General features: G+C 49.0%; 7 protein-coding genes across 7 annotated transcripts; 6 read left to right on the plus strand and 1 right to left on the minus strand.

Moving 5' to 3' along the window:
* Positions 1–291: 291 nt before the first annotated feature.
* On the plus strand, positions 292–1,653 carry N7533_006287 (glycoside hydrolase family 28 protein; the record flags this gene model as incomplete). Its single annotated transcript, XM_057102937.1, has 5 exons — positions 292–549; positions 605–1,027; positions 1,079–1,208; positions 1,263–1,347; positions 1,404–1,653. 5 exons carry the CDS (start codon positions 292–294, stop codon positions 1,651–1,653), a joined length of 1,146 nt encoding a protein of 381 aa, XP_056962567.1.
* Positions 1,654–2,306: 653 nt separating this feature from the next.
* N7533_006288 (acyl--CoA ligase) lies at positions 2,307–4,010 on the plus strand (the record flags this gene model as incomplete). The annotated part of the gene is made up of 1 exon (XM_057102938.1): positions 2,307–4,010. The coding sequence occupies one exon, from the start codon at positions 2,307–2,309 to the stop codon at positions 4,008–4,010; it is 1,704 nt and encodes a 567-aa protein (XP_056962568.1).
* Positions 4,011–4,596: 586 nt separating this feature from the next.
* N7533_006289 (MFS transporter) lies at positions 4,597–6,354 on the plus strand (the record flags this gene model as incomplete). The annotated part of the gene is made up of 5 exons (XM_057102939.1): positions 4,597–4,716; positions 4,793–4,813; positions 4,905–4,962; positions 5,024–5,083; positions 5,132–6,354. The coding sequence occupies 5 exons, from the start codon at positions 4,597–4,599 to the stop codon at positions 6,352–6,354; spliced, it is 1,482 nt and encodes a 493-aa protein (XP_056962569.1).
* Positions 6,355–6,928: 574 nt separating this feature from the next.
* Positions 6,929–8,706, plus strand: N7533_006290 (uncharacterized protein; the record flags this gene model as incomplete). The annotated part of the gene is made up of 6 exons (XM_057102940.1): positions 6,929–7,113; positions 7,169–7,338; positions 7,406–7,438; positions 7,494–7,675; positions 7,729–8,070; positions 8,128–8,706. The coding sequence occupies 6 exons, from the start codon at positions 6,929–6,931 to the stop codon at positions 8,704–8,706; spliced, it is 1,491 nt and encodes a 496-aa protein (XP_056962570.1).
* An 896-nt stretch (positions 8,707–9,602) lies between these two features.
* Positions 9,603–11,436, plus strand: N7533_006291 (putative homogentisate 1,2-dioxygenase; the record flags this gene model as incomplete). The annotated part of the gene is made up of 7 exons (XM_057102941.1): positions 9,603–9,722; positions 9,785–9,807; positions 9,873–10,047; positions 10,113–10,715; positions 10,774–10,936; positions 10,998–11,120; positions 11,177–11,436. The coding sequence occupies 7 exons, from the start codon at positions 9,603–9,605 to the stop codon at positions 11,434–11,436; spliced, it is 1,467 nt and encodes a 488-aa protein (XP_056962571.1).
* A 94-nt stretch (positions 11,437–11,530) lies between these two features.
* N7533_006292 (uncharacterized protein) lies at positions 11,531–13,758 on the minus strand (the record flags this gene model as incomplete). The annotated part of the gene is made up of 3 exons (XM_057102942.1): positions 11,531–12,393; positions 12,446–12,541; positions 12,624–13,758. The coding sequence occupies 3 exons, from the start codon at positions 13,756–13,758 to the stop codon at positions 11,531–11,533; spliced, it is 2,094 nt and encodes a 697-aa protein (XP_056962572.1).
* A 2,161-nt stretch (positions 13,759–15,919) lies between these two features.
* N7533_006293 (uncharacterized protein) lies at positions 15,920–16,891 on the plus strand (the record flags this gene model as incomplete). Its single annotated transcript, XM_057102943.1, has 1 exon — positions 15,920–16,891. The coding sequence occupies one exon, from the start codon at positions 15,920–15,922 to the stop codon at positions 16,889–16,891; it is 972 nt and encodes a 323-aa protein (XP_056962573.1).
* Positions 16,892–17,474: the final 583 nt, after the last annotated feature.

The raw sequence follows: 17,474 nt of genomic DNA on the forward strand, positions 1-17,474 counted from the left end.
CAGGGAACCTTCTCCGCCATGGCCCTGCATAATTTCCCCGCGGCATTAACTAGCAGCGGCATCGTGTTGTACCACCAATCAATGTCCGAAAAAGAACACCATCTTAGCCCCATTGGAGGATAATTCCACATGTTTATGGCTTTATGAAACATGCTTCAAAGTAGCACAAATCAGCCAGCAGTTTTATTGCAGATCTTCAAATGCAGATAAAAGGCCAAGTCCTCTTGGTCAACGATGGATGGGAACTAGACACGAACCCTAGTCGGATCAATCAGATAACTCGGAATCACCATGCAAATCCATAAGCTTTTTGGATCTACCGTTCTGGCCAGCTTGGCAGCTTGCGCCTTAGCCTCGTCTCCTCCCCAGCCTGCTATCACCGCGGCGCCTAACCTGGCAAAGCGAGCTACCTCCTGCACGTTCTCGGGATCGTCTGGTGCAGCTTCAGCCAGTAAATCGCAGAAGTCTTGCTCCACGATCGTTCTTTCTAGCGTTGCGGTTCCTTCCGGCACCACTCTGGACCTCAGTGATCTAGCAGATGATACCACGGTACGCAAGAATCACAATCCGGTTATATTTCGGTATACTGACAATTCATGGTCAGGTTATTTTCGAGGGTAAGACTACCTGGGGCTATAAGGAATGGTCTGGTCCCTTGCTGCAGATCTCCGGTACTGGAATCACTGTCAAGGGTGCCAGTGGCGCATACCTCGATGGCCAGGGTGCACTTTGGTGGGATGGAGAAGGATCTAATGGCGGAAAAACCAAGCCCAAGTTTTTCTATGCTCATGACCTGATTTCGTCCACTATCACGGATCTTTACATTCAGAACACCCCCGTTCAGGCTGTCAGCGTCAATGGCTGTGATGGATTGACCATTACTGACATGACCATCGACAACTCGGATGGCGACGATGCTGGAGGCCATAACACGGACGGCTTTGATATTGGAAGTAGTAGCAATGTGGTTATTACCGGCGCCAATGTCTACAATCAAGACGATTGCGTTGCGGTTAATTCTGGAACGGTATGTACAAAATATCGCCTATAGATGTATAGCACTGACCTTCTCTATTAGGACATTACTTTCAGCGATGGTGTCTGTTCTGGCGGTCACGGACTATCCATTGGTAGCGTTGGTGGACGCTCCGACAACACAGTTGACACAGTGACCTTCACAAACTCAGAGGTCAAGGCCTCTACCAACGGTAAATCTATGACCCAACTTCTGAGAATGGCATGAACTAATGTGTACTACGTAGGAATTCGCATCAAGGCATCCAGTGGAGATACCGGTACCATCACAGGCGTTACTTATTCCGGAATCACTCTGGCCAGCATCTCTAAGTATGTTTCAGCATCCATAAATAATTTGACTGTTGAAGATGGCTAATAATCCCTAGATACGGTATTCTCATCGAGCAAAACTATGATGGTGGTGACCTCAAGGGCGATCCGACCACCGGTATCCCTATCACTGATCTCACGATCAAGAATATCTCCGGATCTGGCGCTGTCAGCTCCAGCGGCTATAACGTTGCTATTGTGTGTGGCTCTGGTTCTTGTTCCGACTGGACCTGGTCCAGTGTCACGGTCACCGGCGGCAAGACATATGGCAGCTGTGAGAATGTTCCCAGTGTTGCTAGCTGTTAATCGCGTGTCAGTTGGATCGCGCAATGCTACTATACTTGAAAGATGATGCGCAGCACAATTTGCTTCAATTTTATTGCTAAGGATCAAATATTATCCCAGTTTGGTACTTTTAACACCATCGAAGAACACACCGCGAGCGGATAGTAGTAGATTCAAATGCGCTGGCATTTGTCTAGGTATAACTTTAGTAGCCCGCACTCGAATGCTAAAAAAAACTTCCACATCAGAGTTGTACTAAACGATGACCTGTGAAGCTTTTGTCGAATGAGGATAGGTCAAAGTTATACCTAGGCTAGGACTGAGAAGATGAGTAATCTAGCCGAGGAAACTGGGGTGATCAGACCGAGGATCTTTGGGAATAGCCCTTAGGCGATTTATGTTTTAGCTTTAAATTGTGGGGGAAAAGGACGCTTTCCCAAGAATCTGGGGTTCTCATAGGTTCACTTCGCTGATCCAGGCGGGCCTCTGCACTGTCGGCATTAGCGTCGGTAAAGGACCATACCGATACCCCCATCCGAGAAACAACTTGAACATCACTCATTCCCTGATTGTCTATCTGGAATTGATTTAAATCATTCATTTCCTCCCAGGTACCCCACATGCCTCGAATTATCTTGAACTATTAATCATCACTCTGCGACCTTTTCCTCGATATGCCGTCCAAGGTCTACCGGTCGCCATACCCAGATATCAAAATTGAGTCGGTCGATCTGGTCAAATATTTGTTCTCCAACCCTTTCAATACTCCTCTGAATAAGCCCATTTTTGTCGACGCTCAGTCAGAAAGGCAATATACATTTGGAGATGTGATTCAGCGTACACGGTCGCTGGCCAACGGCCTCCAGCAGAATTTCGAGTTGAAGCCCAACGAGATCGTGGCACTTTTCAGTCCAAACACGATTGAATATCCGCTTGCATGCTACTCGATTATCGGCTCGGGCTCTATTCTCGCGCCTACCAGTGCAGCTTTAACCCCATTGGAGTTGAACGCACAACTGAAAACGAGTGGTGCCCGTCTGATCATCGTGCACTCAACACTTCTGGAAACAGCGAGGAAGGCAGTTAAGGGAACTTCGGTGGAGAAGATAATCCTCTTGGATGGCCCCTCGCCCGTGGATGGTCAAGCGACTTGCGAATACCTTGCTACCACATCCACCCCTGCTCCCCTGAAGGAGATCTCACCCAGGGAAGCCTCGACGAAAACAATCTTCATCTGCTTTTCTTCGGGCACTTCAGGGCCATCAAAAGGCGTTATTACTACGCATCAGAATCTCACATCCAACCTGCAGCAATGGCGGGCTCACATGATGGATTCAGGCCAGCCTTCTCAGCAAGTCAAACGTAACGCCGCCATCGCATTTCTCCCATTCAGTCACATCTACGGTCTGAATCTGTATATGTGCCAATGCCTTATATGGGGAGCAACAGTGGTCATTATGCCCCGCTTCGACTTGGATACGTATCTCGGCTGCATCGAAAAGTATCGCCCGGATGAGCTTGCATTAGTGCCACCAATCGCTTTGATGATGGTGAAGGATCCCCGCGTGAAGAAGTACGACCTGAGCAGCGTCAAACACATTCTGTCAGCCGCTGCACCTCTTACAAATGAATTATCCTCGGCCTTGGAGGCCAAGTTTAAGGAGCTTTGCGACACCGAGGTATTCTGTACTCAATCCTGGGGGCTGACTGAGACTTCTCCAATGGCAACTGCTATCCCTAATAATCGCATGGACAAGAGAGAGTCGGGTGTCGGGTGTATCACTCATAATATGGAGTTTCGATTCGTGGATCCTGAAACAATGGAAGATGCAGCCACCAAGTCGGATGGATCGACAGAGCCCGCTGAGATCTGGTGTCGGGGACCTAATGTGACTCAAGGTTACTATAACAATGAAGACGCTACCAAAGGAGCCTTCCACGTTGACCCTGATGGGACAAAGTGGTTCCGTACAGGCGATATTGGAGTCATCGATAAGGAGGGATATGTCACCATCCAGGATCGCATCAAGGAAATGATCAAATACAAGGGTCTGCAGGTTGTCCCGAGTGAGTTGGAAGGAAAGCTGATCGATCATCCGGACGTTGAAGATGCGGGAGTGGTCGGTATGTGGGTGGATGAGATGGCCACTGAGCTGCCAGTTGGATTTGTGGTGCTGAGTGGTCAAGCCCGAGGCCGGGAGGTCAGTGCTGTCCTCTGCGAGATTCATTCTTGGCTAAATCCGAAGATCGCCAACCACAAGCGGCTACGTGGTGGGATACATGTGCTGGATCAGATCCCGAAGAGCCCTAGTGGTAAGATTCTGCGGAGACAGCTGAAAGAAATTCTGAAAAGCAAGAAACTCAAGGCTCAACTGTGATCTTGTGGGGTTTAATAGACGGGATGATCCTAAGACCTATACGATGAATACCAGTTGCAAGTTTCGAACTACTTCTCAATCAGGATCTCAATCCCACGTAACCTGCAACATAATGTCCTGCACGTCAACCGTATCCTGCACGAAAGATCGAGATTAAAATAAATACGAGCCAACACAGATGTTCGGTAATGTTCCGAGTGGTTACGCACTGAGAATAACTATAATCAATAATTAATAAGTCCTACTAGTGTGATGGTACATTTGCATTCCAACATTCTTCAATTTTTCGGCGCTCGGGACCCGCGGGCCCCGATCGCCCTTCGATAGGCCAACTGCCACTGCCAACTCCAAATTCCAAACTTGCTTCTATTTCTTCTCCATGACTCTCAAACACCGTTGAAGATAATCCGCCCTTTTATTTAAACATGACTGTCTCCTGCGTTGATACTATTTGAATCTACTTGCTCTGCTGTATCTTCGCCGGATGATATTACGTTTGGACCCACTTCCCCTGCATTGCTGATCAAAGGTCACATCCGATCAAAACAGAGCAGAAGACAAAACAGAGCAGGAGATTCACTCTATCATGGGAGTTTGGAATTTGTTGCTGTTTCGCGGCCATCGTGAGCCCACACGGCCGAAGTTCGTTGAAATCAGATCGTCCCGGTTATTTGTTCTGTCCGCGGTTTCTTTTGCTATAGGCACCGTCAGTACTATTTTCCTACACGAGAACATGCGATCTCCCCCCGGGTCGCCCGACAGCTTGACTAACTACCTAATAGGATATTTTTATGTACGGTCTGGTATGCAGTCCCTGATATGATTTTCTTTTCCTTCGGCCCAACATCCATGGATCAATATTATTTCAAGTTCAAGTTTCTAACCACCAAAAAGATCGTCCCCGTTACCCCAACCGCGCTAGAAGATAAAGTTGGACTACCGTCAGGTAATGGTGAGTTTTTGTGGTCGTGCCAGATCCCAACATACTAGTAGCCAGGCTAACACCCGCAAAGTTCAATCATGGACTTCCATTCTGTTAGCCTTATACTCTGCATCTCTTTTGGCCTTTTCTCGTATGTTCCACACGCGCGCGATGTGAAACAATTTCTAACTGTCAGCAGCAATTATCGGACATATAGCAGACCGAGCCGGATCTAGACGATGGCCACTACTTTCGGGTCTTATAGCACTCGGTGCTGCAACTGCTCTGCTATGTGTTGGAACCAACCTCGGCCTTTGGATCGCTGGTCGAATTTTCCAAGGCGCAGCCGCCGCTGTGGTCTGGACCGTCGGTCTGGCATTGTTAATTGACACGGTTGGTGAAGAGGGACTTGGCCAGGCTATTGGATATGTATCCATGTCCATCAGCGTAGGGACGTTAGGCGGCCCTCTTTTGGGTGGTGTCCTTTATCAAAACGGCGGCTACTATTCTGTCTTCGGGATAGCCTTTGGGTTTATTGCTATCGACATTCTTCTCCGCTTGGCATTGATTGAGAGGCGGCATGCTCTCCCGTGGCTTGCATCAGAAGAAACACCAACGGCGAGCTCGACACAGATCAGCAAAGAAAATTCTTCCCCGGCTCCTGATACAATCGAATCCCCCGCCGTCTCCGTCGACTCGAAGCCACAGTCTCAGGAAACAGCCGAAAAGGCATCCCCAGGTCTCTTACGACAGGTCACAACGCTGCTCAAGTCGTATCGTCTAGTCGTGGCGTTCTGGGGCTACTTTGTCATGTCCTTAGTCATGACCTCTTTCGACAGCGTCCTACCTCTTTTTGTCAACGAGACGTTTGGATGGCAACAGACAGCACAAGGACTGATCTTCATTCCACTGATGGTACCACACGTCCTAGACCCGGTCATTGGGTGCATCATCGATCGATTTCCCAAATCACCCCGTTATCTCATCACTGCCGGCTTTCTTGCTGCAGTTCCTTTTACCGTTCTTTTACGGCTTGTCACAGACAACACGATGCATCACAAGATTTTACTATGTGCTCTACTCGCTTTGATTGGGGTTTGTCTTGTGACCGTGATGACTCCGATTGTCGCCGAAGTATTCCACGCCGTCAAGGAGATAGAAGACAGGTCTCCCAATATCTTCGGACGTGGGGGTGCAATGGCTCTGGCCTTCGGCCTGTCGAATATGGGCTTTGCAACGGGCAGTCTCATCGGTCCGTTCTTTGCTGGATTCATCCGTCAGAGTGCCGGCTGGGGAACGATGGGATGGGCCATGGGATTGATATCCGGAGTGACTGCCCTGCCTTGCCTGCTTTTAATCGGTGGTTGGATCTTGAAAAATCCCGCCCCTGTGAATACTGAAGATCCGTCGGACCTTCAATAAGTGGTTATTCCAAGGTCATGGTGATGCAAAAATGCACATCTACAGAGTTTCTTATTTCACGTTCAAACTTGAATGATACATACTCAACTCATGTATAGTATAATAAATAATTGCATACTAGAAATAATAGTGTTTAACGTCCACGGGTTCTTTTCACAACTTCCATGACAACAAGTTCCAAAATTCGGATGGGTGGCATTGCTGCTTTGTTTCCGAAGAATGAACCAGATATTCGAGCCTAAGTGCTCTTCAATAGGCGTATTCCAAGGTTCATTTGTCAAAAATCTCATTTTCAAGATGCCATCCAACAAATCATTTTATCTCCGTGTTTCCCGCCCGGCCTGAAGCGTAAACCCCACAAGGTGGGCTCCCCGCAAGAGCCCCACGCCGATCTGACTGGGAATCCTTGGGCTGGATGCACGATGGAGCTACAGAGTGGGGGATGCTCGGGAGTTGAAGGAGACCGACTTAGCCGTGTTTTGACCTGGCATCCCTCACTCTCTTTATCGGTGACGATACATCTCAACCCACCTGAGTATCATCACAACCCATCTCCATACACTTCGCACTCGATATGGCAAACCCAGATGTCCACCACGCCGCATTGAATGCCACTTTCAAAGGCATTCTGCGAGAGGAACAGGGTAAAAAGATCCATCAATTTCTCGGAATAAAATACGCAAATGTGCCTGCGAGATTCGAGAAAGCGGAGCCGGTCGGTGGCTTCGAAGGTGCTATTGTTGATGCTACTAAATATGGGTAAGTTCTGCTGTTCTGATAGAGATATTCTTCCAGATGCTAACTCGATATGAAGTCCGAGGTGTCCTCAGGTGGATGTGGATGTTCGTCACTTACTTCGAATCCCCGAGGACTTTCCAATTGCTCCAGAAGCGGAGGATGAATTCGAATGTTTGAATCTTGAAATCACAAGTCCGCCGGCGTCATTGGCTACCGAGCCGCTTCCAGTTCTCGTTTGGATTCACGGTATTTAACAAACAACTCCTACTAGATCTATTCATCTCTAAAGTAATCTAGGGGGGCTCTCAGATAGTCACTTTCTGTTCGGCTGCTTCCAAAATCTGCGGTAAGTTCAAAACACACTCTATTCCTCATCTTTTAGGACTGACGCATTGCAAAAGACCCCATTAAACTCGTGGCGGATTCCGTCAAGGCTGGAAAGCCAATGTTATTTGTCTCTATCAACTATCGCTTGAATATCTTCAGTTTCGGCGATGGCAAAGAGAAGAATCTTGCGCTGAAGGATCAGCGACTCGGAATTGAATGGGTGCGAAAGAACATCGCATCGTTCGGAGGTGACCCAGTGAGTACTTCTTCCACTTCCGCCTGCGTTACAGACCACTCATTCCCATCAAGAACAATATCACCTTGTCCGGTGAAAGTGCTGGGGCTATCTATACCCATGCACACCTCATCACGGGTCCGCCTGTGAAGCGAGCTGTGTTAGCATCAGGTACTCTGTACCTCTCGTCGCCACTGCCGGTAGAGCGCGGCAACGGCCTTATTCAAACACTGGAGGCGAAAGTGAAAGCACTAGGCCAGTCTTCACTTCGGACATCTTCCGTCCCAGTTCTCATCCAAGCGCTCAAAGAATGCAACGTCAACACTATGTGGATTCAAGAAGAGCCCGACCTGGCAGATTGGGAAAAGAAACCGGAACAGGTGGAAGAGCTTATGATTGGAGATACTGAATATGAGGTACGCTGTCATCTCTTCCTTACAGCGTGAATTTGCGATTCTAATCTCTCTCGACAGTCGGTCATCTGGCGCAACGGTATTGAGGAGCTAGAGGGAGAAACCATCGCTGCAGCATTTGAGAACGACAAGGAATGGGGCACAAAGCTTCGCAAGTTATACCATGTGGTAAGCGATCGTCCAACCGCCGCAAAACTAGGCGCCCTGGATATTGTCAATGACGCACGCTACACACTCCCCGTGGAGGTCATCTCGAAGAAATTGGAAGCTGCCAATAAGCGTGTATTCAAGTACGTGGTTGATCAGGCCAACCCATTTCAAGCTTCCAGTCGCGCCCATCATGCAGTAGATCTACTGCTCCTGTTCGATGGTGTGGATCTGTCTTTTAACATGGCCGCGGCCGCGGTCGGTCAAGAGATGCGACAGCGTTGGACCAGCTTTGTTTCTGGACAGGCACCTTGGTCTGTGAATAACCGATTCGCTTTTGGGCCAGTCGGTGAGTGCAAGGAGATCAACGAAGCTCAATTCGCTGCCCGACGTCGGGTCGAGCATTGTAAAGTGCTTCAGGAGGCTGGGGCCGGTGTGTACATGCCCATTCTGTTTGCGCTGACGGCTGGGCGCATCAATTTACTCAATTAGACAGCACGGTAGGCAATCAAATGCATTGAGCCTCGGTTATTGAATTTGAAGGCTTCCTGTTCTCCATCTTTCTCACGGTTGACTATCGGCACCGTCTCCCGATTAGTATGTGCATAATTTGAGCCGGCTAAATTTTTTTTGGCTGCAATTTAGAATGAATTGAACGTTTATTGCATTTGTCCCTGTCGATCCAGGCCGTCGTCGCCCAATTTCCAACATCGTCGGCAGTTGAGGAGTTCGACGGTTCCCGTAATGCACTTCTCGGGCCATCTGAGAATCTGAGAGCAAACCGATACGACCCACTGTTTTTGTCCAGGACGAAATTCGGGCATTGAAGAAGGACGGTGAATTGGTTCAGGAGATCTCCTTGTCGTCGGCCTTCCCCACGCGCCACCGTTACTCAGACCTGACTCATGTGGGGTCGCGTTCACCCGCGAATCCAGTGCCAGCGGTCAGTAAGGACCCAAATCGCTTGCTCCACTGTAGTGCACGAATCGAGATCCACTGCCCGGGGAGGTCGGCAGAGCGAGCTTCTACTGACATGCCGATGTTGCTCTTTTGGAACAGTTGTGGCCGGGCTGATGAGGCCATTCGCGGCCACGTCCCTCTTCCAGCTCAGCTGATGGAGCTCCGCCATGAAGATTCACCCCACATTTTGGGCAGATGTAATTTGCCCTCTCTGTTCAGGGTCATACGCAATTGTACGTAACTTTCGGTGCTCGCTCTTCCTTGATAAGTTGTGGTATCTGACTCGGACCCCACAGACCTCAGCCTCGGGGGGCCTACATTCTCATTATATAGACGAGCGTGGACCCCCCGGCCCTGACTTAACAACTTGAAGTTGTTGAATATTCTTAGTACCAATACTACAAACGCTGCTTAAGCGATCATTCACCATGGCCTCCACAAGTTCACTGCCAGACCCAGAGGAATATCAGAAGATCTTCCACTGGGCAGAGACTCAAAAGAATGGAACGATTCCTTCTTTCAACACACGACGCAATGACCCTTATAAAGTACTTGATCACCGTCCCGCAAACCTGAATTTATGGCACACGTGAACTAACATCTTATGCAGTATCAATCTGGCTTCGGCAACACGTATGTTTTTGCTTTTTTTCTCACATCTCGCGATTCAACATGCTGATGTAGAATTCTTTGAACAGCTTCGAGTCTGAAGCAGTTCCTGGCACCATTCCCCACGGCCAGAACAGCCCTCGAAATGTTAGATTCGGACTTTACGCCGAGCAGTTGACTGCCACTGCGTTCATTGCGCCGAGGCATGCAAACAAGAAGGCGTGGCTCTACCGTGCACGCCCTGCAGTAGCTCATCAAGGATTTGTATGGCTATGACGAGTTGGAAGGCGTGCAGAGTATGCTGAATGAAATCGCTGACAATTGTATAGACTGAAATGCCCGATAATAAAGATACCGAGTGCAACTTCCTTCCCTTAAACCCTCGAATCCACGTTTCTCCCACCCAGCTCGCGTGGCATCCGTTTGACATCCCTGCTACGGGCGAGGTGGACTTTGTCTCTGGTCTAAAGACCATTGCCGGCTCGGGAGAGCCTACTCTTCGTGAGGGTATAGCCACACACGTCTACGTCGCCAACACAAGTATGAAGAAGAAGGCATTCGTCAACTCGGATGGAGAATTCTTGATTGTTCCTCAACAAGGTGCTCTGGACATCCAGACTGAATTTGGACCTCTTTACGTGCAACCAGGAGAGATTGTTGTTATTCAACGCGGTCTCCGATTCCGCGTGGAGGTGCCAGATGGTCCTTCTCGGGGCTATATTCTCGAGGTCTGGGGAACCTCCTTTGAACTTCCTGAACTCGGACCCCTGGGCGCGAACGGCTTGGCTAATGCAAGGGACTTCTTGAGCCCAAATGCTCATTATGAGATTGCTCAGGAGCCGTGGGAGATTATTTACAAGCTGGGTGGCAAGTTTTTCAAGAGTACTCAAAACCACAACCCCTTCGATGTTGTTGCTTGGCATGGAAACTATGTATGTCCCCGGAATCCCGTGCATTGTGTGTTTCCCAGCTGATAATTTTACTTCTCAGGTCCCCTATAAATATGATCTGACCAAGTTTGTTAATGTTGGCTCTATTTCCGTGGATCATATTGATCCTTCGATTTTCTGTGTTCTCACGGCCAAGTCGCGCGATTTGACGGCGCCGCTGGCCGACTTTCTTATTTTCTCACCACGGTGGGATGTTGCATCTCGTAAGAACAGAGCTTGTTTTTCGTGCTTTGTCTGAGCTCCATTGACTGACGCGTACTTTAGACACTTATCGCCCTCCTTACTATCACCGCAATGCCGCCTCGGAATTGATGGGTCTCATCTATGGCGATTATGCCGGTCGATCGGATGCCTTCAAGCCTGGCAGTGTTTCCTTTGAATGTGGCAGTATGTTACATTGTATTATACCTCCTTTTGGCAATTTGTCTCTAATTCATAAACAGTGGTCCCCCACGGCGTTGCATACGAAGAGTTCAGGGCAGCTAGCGACAATGTGCCTCCCGTTATGCAGATCTCTGAAGCATCGATTGCTTTCATGTTCGAGTCCAGTAGGCCTTTTACTATCACGGACTACGCATGGAACAGCGATAAAAGGCACGAGCATGAACCGAAGATGTGGGATAATCTGGTTGATAACTTCTCCAAGCACGCCAAAGAAGTTGAGGAGATCTTAGCGAACAAGGCTAAGAATCTTTCTATGTAAGCTACTAAGCGTGTCATGTCACATTCCATATTTTACAATACTATTTTGGCGGTTCAAAGCATATTGATGGTCATCAGAATGTGAATTATTTTTATTACATGCTCTCTAAATACGGGGGTGGGGGCCCTCGTTGTGAAATATGATCTGTTAGCGTACGATTGACATACCGCTCTGGTTCATATTGTCCTGGAGCGGGCAATTCGGCAAACTCTCGTTCTCCTGAGAGCTCTGCTATGCCTCGTATGGACAATGATTGCTGTTCAGACTGCCAGACTGATGTTTCTTCGGGCGACGGCAATTCCACCGGAAGATCATCTAGGTCTGTTGAATTGGAAAACGTTCTCCCGCGTTGGCCTGGCGATGGTGAGGGTAACTCCACGGGTAATGGCCGCTCGAGCTCCCGGAAACGAGACATTGGAAGATCAGAGCAGAGATGCCGCTTGAGGAGTTCATGGGTGACCAGGCGTTCTGGGATATTTCCTTGGGCTGCGACAAGTGATACCCTGTTATTGACCTCGCTCATTCGGCTGAGCCGGTTTGCATAGCGATGATGGTCGATGGATCCTTCCACGCCGATCAGGAATATTGTTACATAGGCCCAGGGTAGACTGAGAAGCTCCAGTTCGAATTCATCCATGTCGCTTGGCTCGACACTCAAGACCAACAGAGTCCTCAGTATAGGTGTGCGTGGGCCTGCTTGCCATCCATAATTCGTGTGGTATGTTGCTGTTGCAGAATGTTTCCGGAAATGCAGCTCCTTGAGTTTCTGCCATCCCATCATGAGTCGGGGGCGTCCTATGAACCTCAATTCTCTCCAGATTTCATTCACATCCCAACCGTGGACAGTTCCGATGTATGCCGATGATTGAGAAAATGTTACTAGTGGATAACCTCGTCCGCCGCCGTCATGGTTCAACATTGCGCTGACGAAGTCCCGTACTATAGACTTGGCAACTTCTAGACAGATATTAGCTTTTGGATGCTTGCAGTAAAAAGATGTATATATTACCTTTGCTCCTTGGTTGATCGACCTTCGTGTGTGATGTAATCAGATACTGAGTGTATTCTGGACACATGGGAAAAGTGTCCATCGAGCTAGAGGTGTCTAGAAGAATCATCGTCTCGTCTCGTGGTGATATAGGGGCCCCCCCTTGTGTGAATCGGCATGGGAACTTGACTTGAATAACGTTGAGAGCCGCCGGAGACCAAGCTGACTTCATCGGGCCGCTCGTATATTTGTGCAGGCTGAATAGCGGTAGCAATCCGCTCCCGAGCCTGATCAATTTCTGCAGTCGAGGATGGTTTTGAATATGCCTTTTGCCCTTTTCGATGACTGAGTACCCAATAAAGTCGCTCCTCGGCGATCGTTTTAAAGCCTCTCCATGTAGGTGTGAATCCTCTCCATCCGGCCGCGGAATCGATGCTGAAGCTGAGTAAACTCGGAACCTGACCTTCCCAGGATGTGATGATCGGTTCGAAATATCCCGCTCGTAGAAGGTGTAGATATTGCACAGGCCGTTTCGTTCGCAACTCAGCGACCTCTTGGATGATGCCGATGCTCTCTTGGTAAGCGGTCACAATATATTTGTCGTTGTCATCTTGCCATCTGCCTTGCTCTTCTGCGAGGATTTCATCACGTAACTCTGATGGCCCGGCGAATTTCTTTTTCATTTTGATTGCGGTGCGCTCATCAGAGGATTTCATCAAGAATGCTTTTCTGAACCCGGAGCGCTTTGATGTCTTGTCGACTTCGCCATCGATTCCAAGGGATGTGCGACGATGGATGGACATATTGGATACTAGGGACTCCAGCTGCTCGAGGTCCCAAATATTGAATCCTGGCTCCAGCGTTTGGATGGCTTCTTCCGCGGCTGCATTCAGAGTTGAATTCATGGCTCGAGTTTCCTCGAGGAATTGTAGATGGTAAATTGGGTCAGGTTTCGCCATTCCGGTCAAAAAGTTGACAAGGCTGAAGGGCGAGGTGATCTTAAAGGAATATGGATTCTGGTTCTTGAATCGTAGGCGGGTGCAATCATGGTATGGCTTCTCTCCGGGGTACATGACGGCTCTTGACCAGGTGTCTTGAACATCGAGTCGGTCTAACTTGCGCTCCCAGTACTTGTGAACTGCGCACTCGCAGAGCATGGTCGTTTCATGCTCTGGCTCGATTTCTGGATTGTAGATCCGACAGAAACGCTGGGCGGTAAGAAGGAGGGCCTTTGTATCCTGCTCATCTTGAGCGCGGGCCTTGGATGCCTCGATGACGGGATTTGAGTGAGCACGACGAGAGACTTCGCTGCTTGCTGTAGTAATTGATTGCATGTGGCTTCCTGAGCTTGCAGTGGATGCACGATAGCTTGATGCGCTCGGAGAATACAAGGGTGGGGAAGTGGATGTCATTTCTGACCCTTCCGACAGTCGCAATTCGTGAGTACAATGGGCGGTATATGACGGGAGTTGCCCACCCTGGGACCCTGGGAGATGTGATGATCGCTGATTGACGTCCATCGGTCAGGAACCAGGGAAATCGAGTCACTTTACCACATGACCTTTACTACCGTCAGCCCGGGTTAAACTGCGGTCTTATCATGAAGGAACAGTAACCGCCCGGACTGAAACAAAAGCGCCCTGGCCCTGCTTCTAGTTTGCACTGCCCTAGCCACATGGTTTTACCTTCTACATACCTTTTGGCAGCGCACGTGGGGAAATACAGATCGATCGTTGGGGCGGAGAAATGTTGGCGTCGTGCGGCTCGGAGGACCGAGCGAACGATTCTTAACTTCCCATTGGCTACCAGTCATGACCATCGGCCACTGACATCTAACCTTTCTATTATTCTACACTTCTTGCAGAATGAATCACAAAGTACGGAAGTACTCCCTATACGAGCCAAGGGAATCAATGTCTCCATCTCGTTAGCACTCCGCCACCACCACTCTTTTGGCAATCGTAGACGAGAATACTGCTCATGCTGTATTGCTTCAGGCTATACGGAGTACTCTGTGGATGCCATGGATTGAGGGAGAAAATCGACCATTCACAATGTTCGTTTCTATTATCAGCGAGCGCTAGTCCTAACAGTTGCCTGGCATCAGTGATGTGATGTAATATTTCTAGTATCATTTCTAAATTAAGCTGTCCGAATGTGTGATTTATACCTAGCCAGTGCCCTGATGAGGAATGGCAAGATACATCTTCGGCAATGGTTATAACTCATGCAGGAGCAGTTGTCGAAGCGCCCTTGGCCTTTCTCGATGAATTTCTCTCCCACAAGCTCTCCATAGAACGAGCCTGGAGCGCAATGGAACTCGTCTCACTGGACCGCTCGCAGAGTTTGATTCTTTGAGGTCAAGAAAAGATTTTGCCAATGCTTTTGGCTAGCTTTAGTTTTTCTGCAGTCATTCTAGTTTTCTTCATAAGCATCGTGACCGAAGATATCATGGTCTCAATCTTCATCAAAATCGACACTGTCCCTAGGGCTAGACTCCAACCCGAACATCATCCGAAAAAAGGGCCGACGGGCATTCAAGACCGTTTGTTACTTTCTCATGGACCCATTGTCCCAGCGTAACCCGGCGAGATCAATGTTGAAGCGGAAATCACCGATGGAAATCGATTTAGGGGCTTGATGATCGGTTAGCATTTCTGACAATAAGTGATGACAGGCGCTCGAAACAATGCGACTGTTTCAAGGGCAGCTTCACTCCATTTAATCGAGTGCTAACGGAATATCAATGCTCGTAAAGTATCATGAAAACGAGTAAATTTGGAAAGTGGTGATGATGATGGTGATGGTGATGGCGAAAGCCTGAGTAGGGTGAAAGAAGGTACTCCCAACGTCCAAAACAGCGTCGAGGTGGCCCATTATACCTGGAAAAGGTGCCCAGATCGTAGTTAGTACAAGGTAGCGGCGGCGCCGACCCGTACCAGGATCAACCCCACCTCCACCTCAATCTATCAACTGAAAAAAATCATCATGACGATCTTCACCCTGTGATCTATCGATGGTTCCAGAATACCTGATATTATATCAAATAATAGAGGGCAAGGTTCGAATTATGTATCATTTCCTACTGGTCTTCTCGGGGTCGGGCCTTCGGCCTTCCGGGTTGAGGCATCGGGGGTTGTGTCCACCGACGCCGACCTTTAAACATCACGCCAACAGGTCGACACTCCCCCTGATCGCGGTGCTTTTCTACAGCATGGACCCCTTAACAGCACCCAAACAAGCGCTGCTTCGTTCAGATCGGGATATCTAAAGCGCGTCCTCCGGTGACTTTAGTGTTTTTCGGTCACGCCAAGATGAACCTAACCCCGATCCAACAGATGCTGGTAATGGTATATAGGGATAGCGACAGACCTGCTGATGTTGCAGACTAACGACAAAAGAACTCAACTCGGGGTACTACTGATCACTCATTGTTCATCTGAGCAGTGACTTTACTCGAAACCAGCTCTCCAGCTCTCCAATCCAAACAAAACAATGGGAGGCCCCTACGCCCCTCGTGTCGCCTTGCTCGGTGGCCGACCGACAGTCGACGTCGATGTCCCGGTCTGCGCAGTCTTCCTCGCTCTCTTCCTCAGTTTTGGAATCTCGCACATGGTCATATTCCGCCGCAATCTGGCCAGGGGTCACAAGTTCATCCCATCCGCCGTAACATTCGGATTCTGCATGTCGCGAGTCGTCGCCAATATCATGCGCATAGCTTGGGCCTGTCGACCAAATAACGTTCGAATCGCAATTGCCGCCCAGATCTTCGTCGCCGCAGGAATCCTACTCCTCTTCATTCTGAACCTCCTCTACTCGCAACGGATGCTCCGTGCAGCTCTCCCACGCCTCGGCTGGTCGCGAGCCGTCTCATACGCTTTCAAGGTGTTCTACGTTCTGGTCGTCTTGACTATCATCATGGTTATTACCTGTGTGGTTCAGAGCCAATACACTCTCAATGCAAACACTCTCCGCATCGACCGTGACATTCAGCTGTACGGCGTAACCTATTTTGCGATCGTCTCCTTCCTTCCGATCCCCATCACACTTCTAGTTCTGTTATTCTCCCACGGCCAGGACATTGAACATCCTGGCTCTGGGAAATGGTCCACAAAAGCCGTCATTGTCCTCTCCGCTGCCGTCCTCTTGTGTCTAGGCTCCTCGTTCCGCGCTGGAACTTCCTGGATGCCTCCTCATCTAGCGACCAATCCACCCTGGTACGACCACAAAGCTTGCTTCTACGTCTTTAACTTCGGAATCGACATCTCGGTTGTTGCCTTGTTCTTGATTGCCCGCGTTGATCGACGGTTCTGGGTGCCGAATGGTAGCTCGGCTGTCCGCCACTACCGCGGCTCAGAAGATGAGCCTAAAGGTGCACAGTTTGGTCAGGGTGCTGGTAACCACGACCTCGAGGGCAGTGATGGTGCCTTGTCTGGTTACCCGGCCCCTGTGAAAATCGAAGCATAAAGGCCGCGAATATATGATTTGAATTAAAGCGCGAGACTGCCCTGTATGCATTGTGATCTTCTCGGCGTTGCGAGCATTTACATTGAGCGTTGTACTATGGACTATGTATAGATATTGCATAATTTTTAATATTAGAATACAGAGTTTTTACTCTGTACATGGAATGGAATGTCAGAAAAGTTAATTGCTGAAGTTAATTGATGGTGGTAATGACCTCAGTAGTACGTATCTCACACCTCATGAGGGCACAGATACTAGACTGGCGATGGCTAGTTTGAGTATCAGGTCTGCGGAGCTTTGTAGCATTGTAGAAATTATTGGCAGCGCACTAGCATCTGCATCAGTCACTTCGTCCCTTCCGACGATTCGGTAGGCTACTTGGTACGGCTCAAAACCTTCCGAACTCAGGGCGCACAGTACTAGGATTATAACTCCCATATCACCGAGAGGAACCAAGTCTTCCTATTCCATAAAATGCGACTATCAAATTTCTCGTCTAATTAATAACATTCTTGGTGTAAATATTGGCCCAAACCCAGCCAGCCCTGCTGAGCTGCATCGAATTCCCTGCTATGTTGTGTTT

This window comes from Penicillium manginii (genome assembly GCF_028828005.1).
Source record: "Penicillium manginii strain IBT 31320 chromosome Unknown utg000004l:1.0-7231830.0:1.0-7236170.0, whole genome shotgun sequence".
Classification (NCBI taxonomy): Eukaryota; Fungi; Ascomycota; class Eurotiomycetes; order Eurotiales; family Aspergillaceae; genus Penicillium; species Penicillium manginii.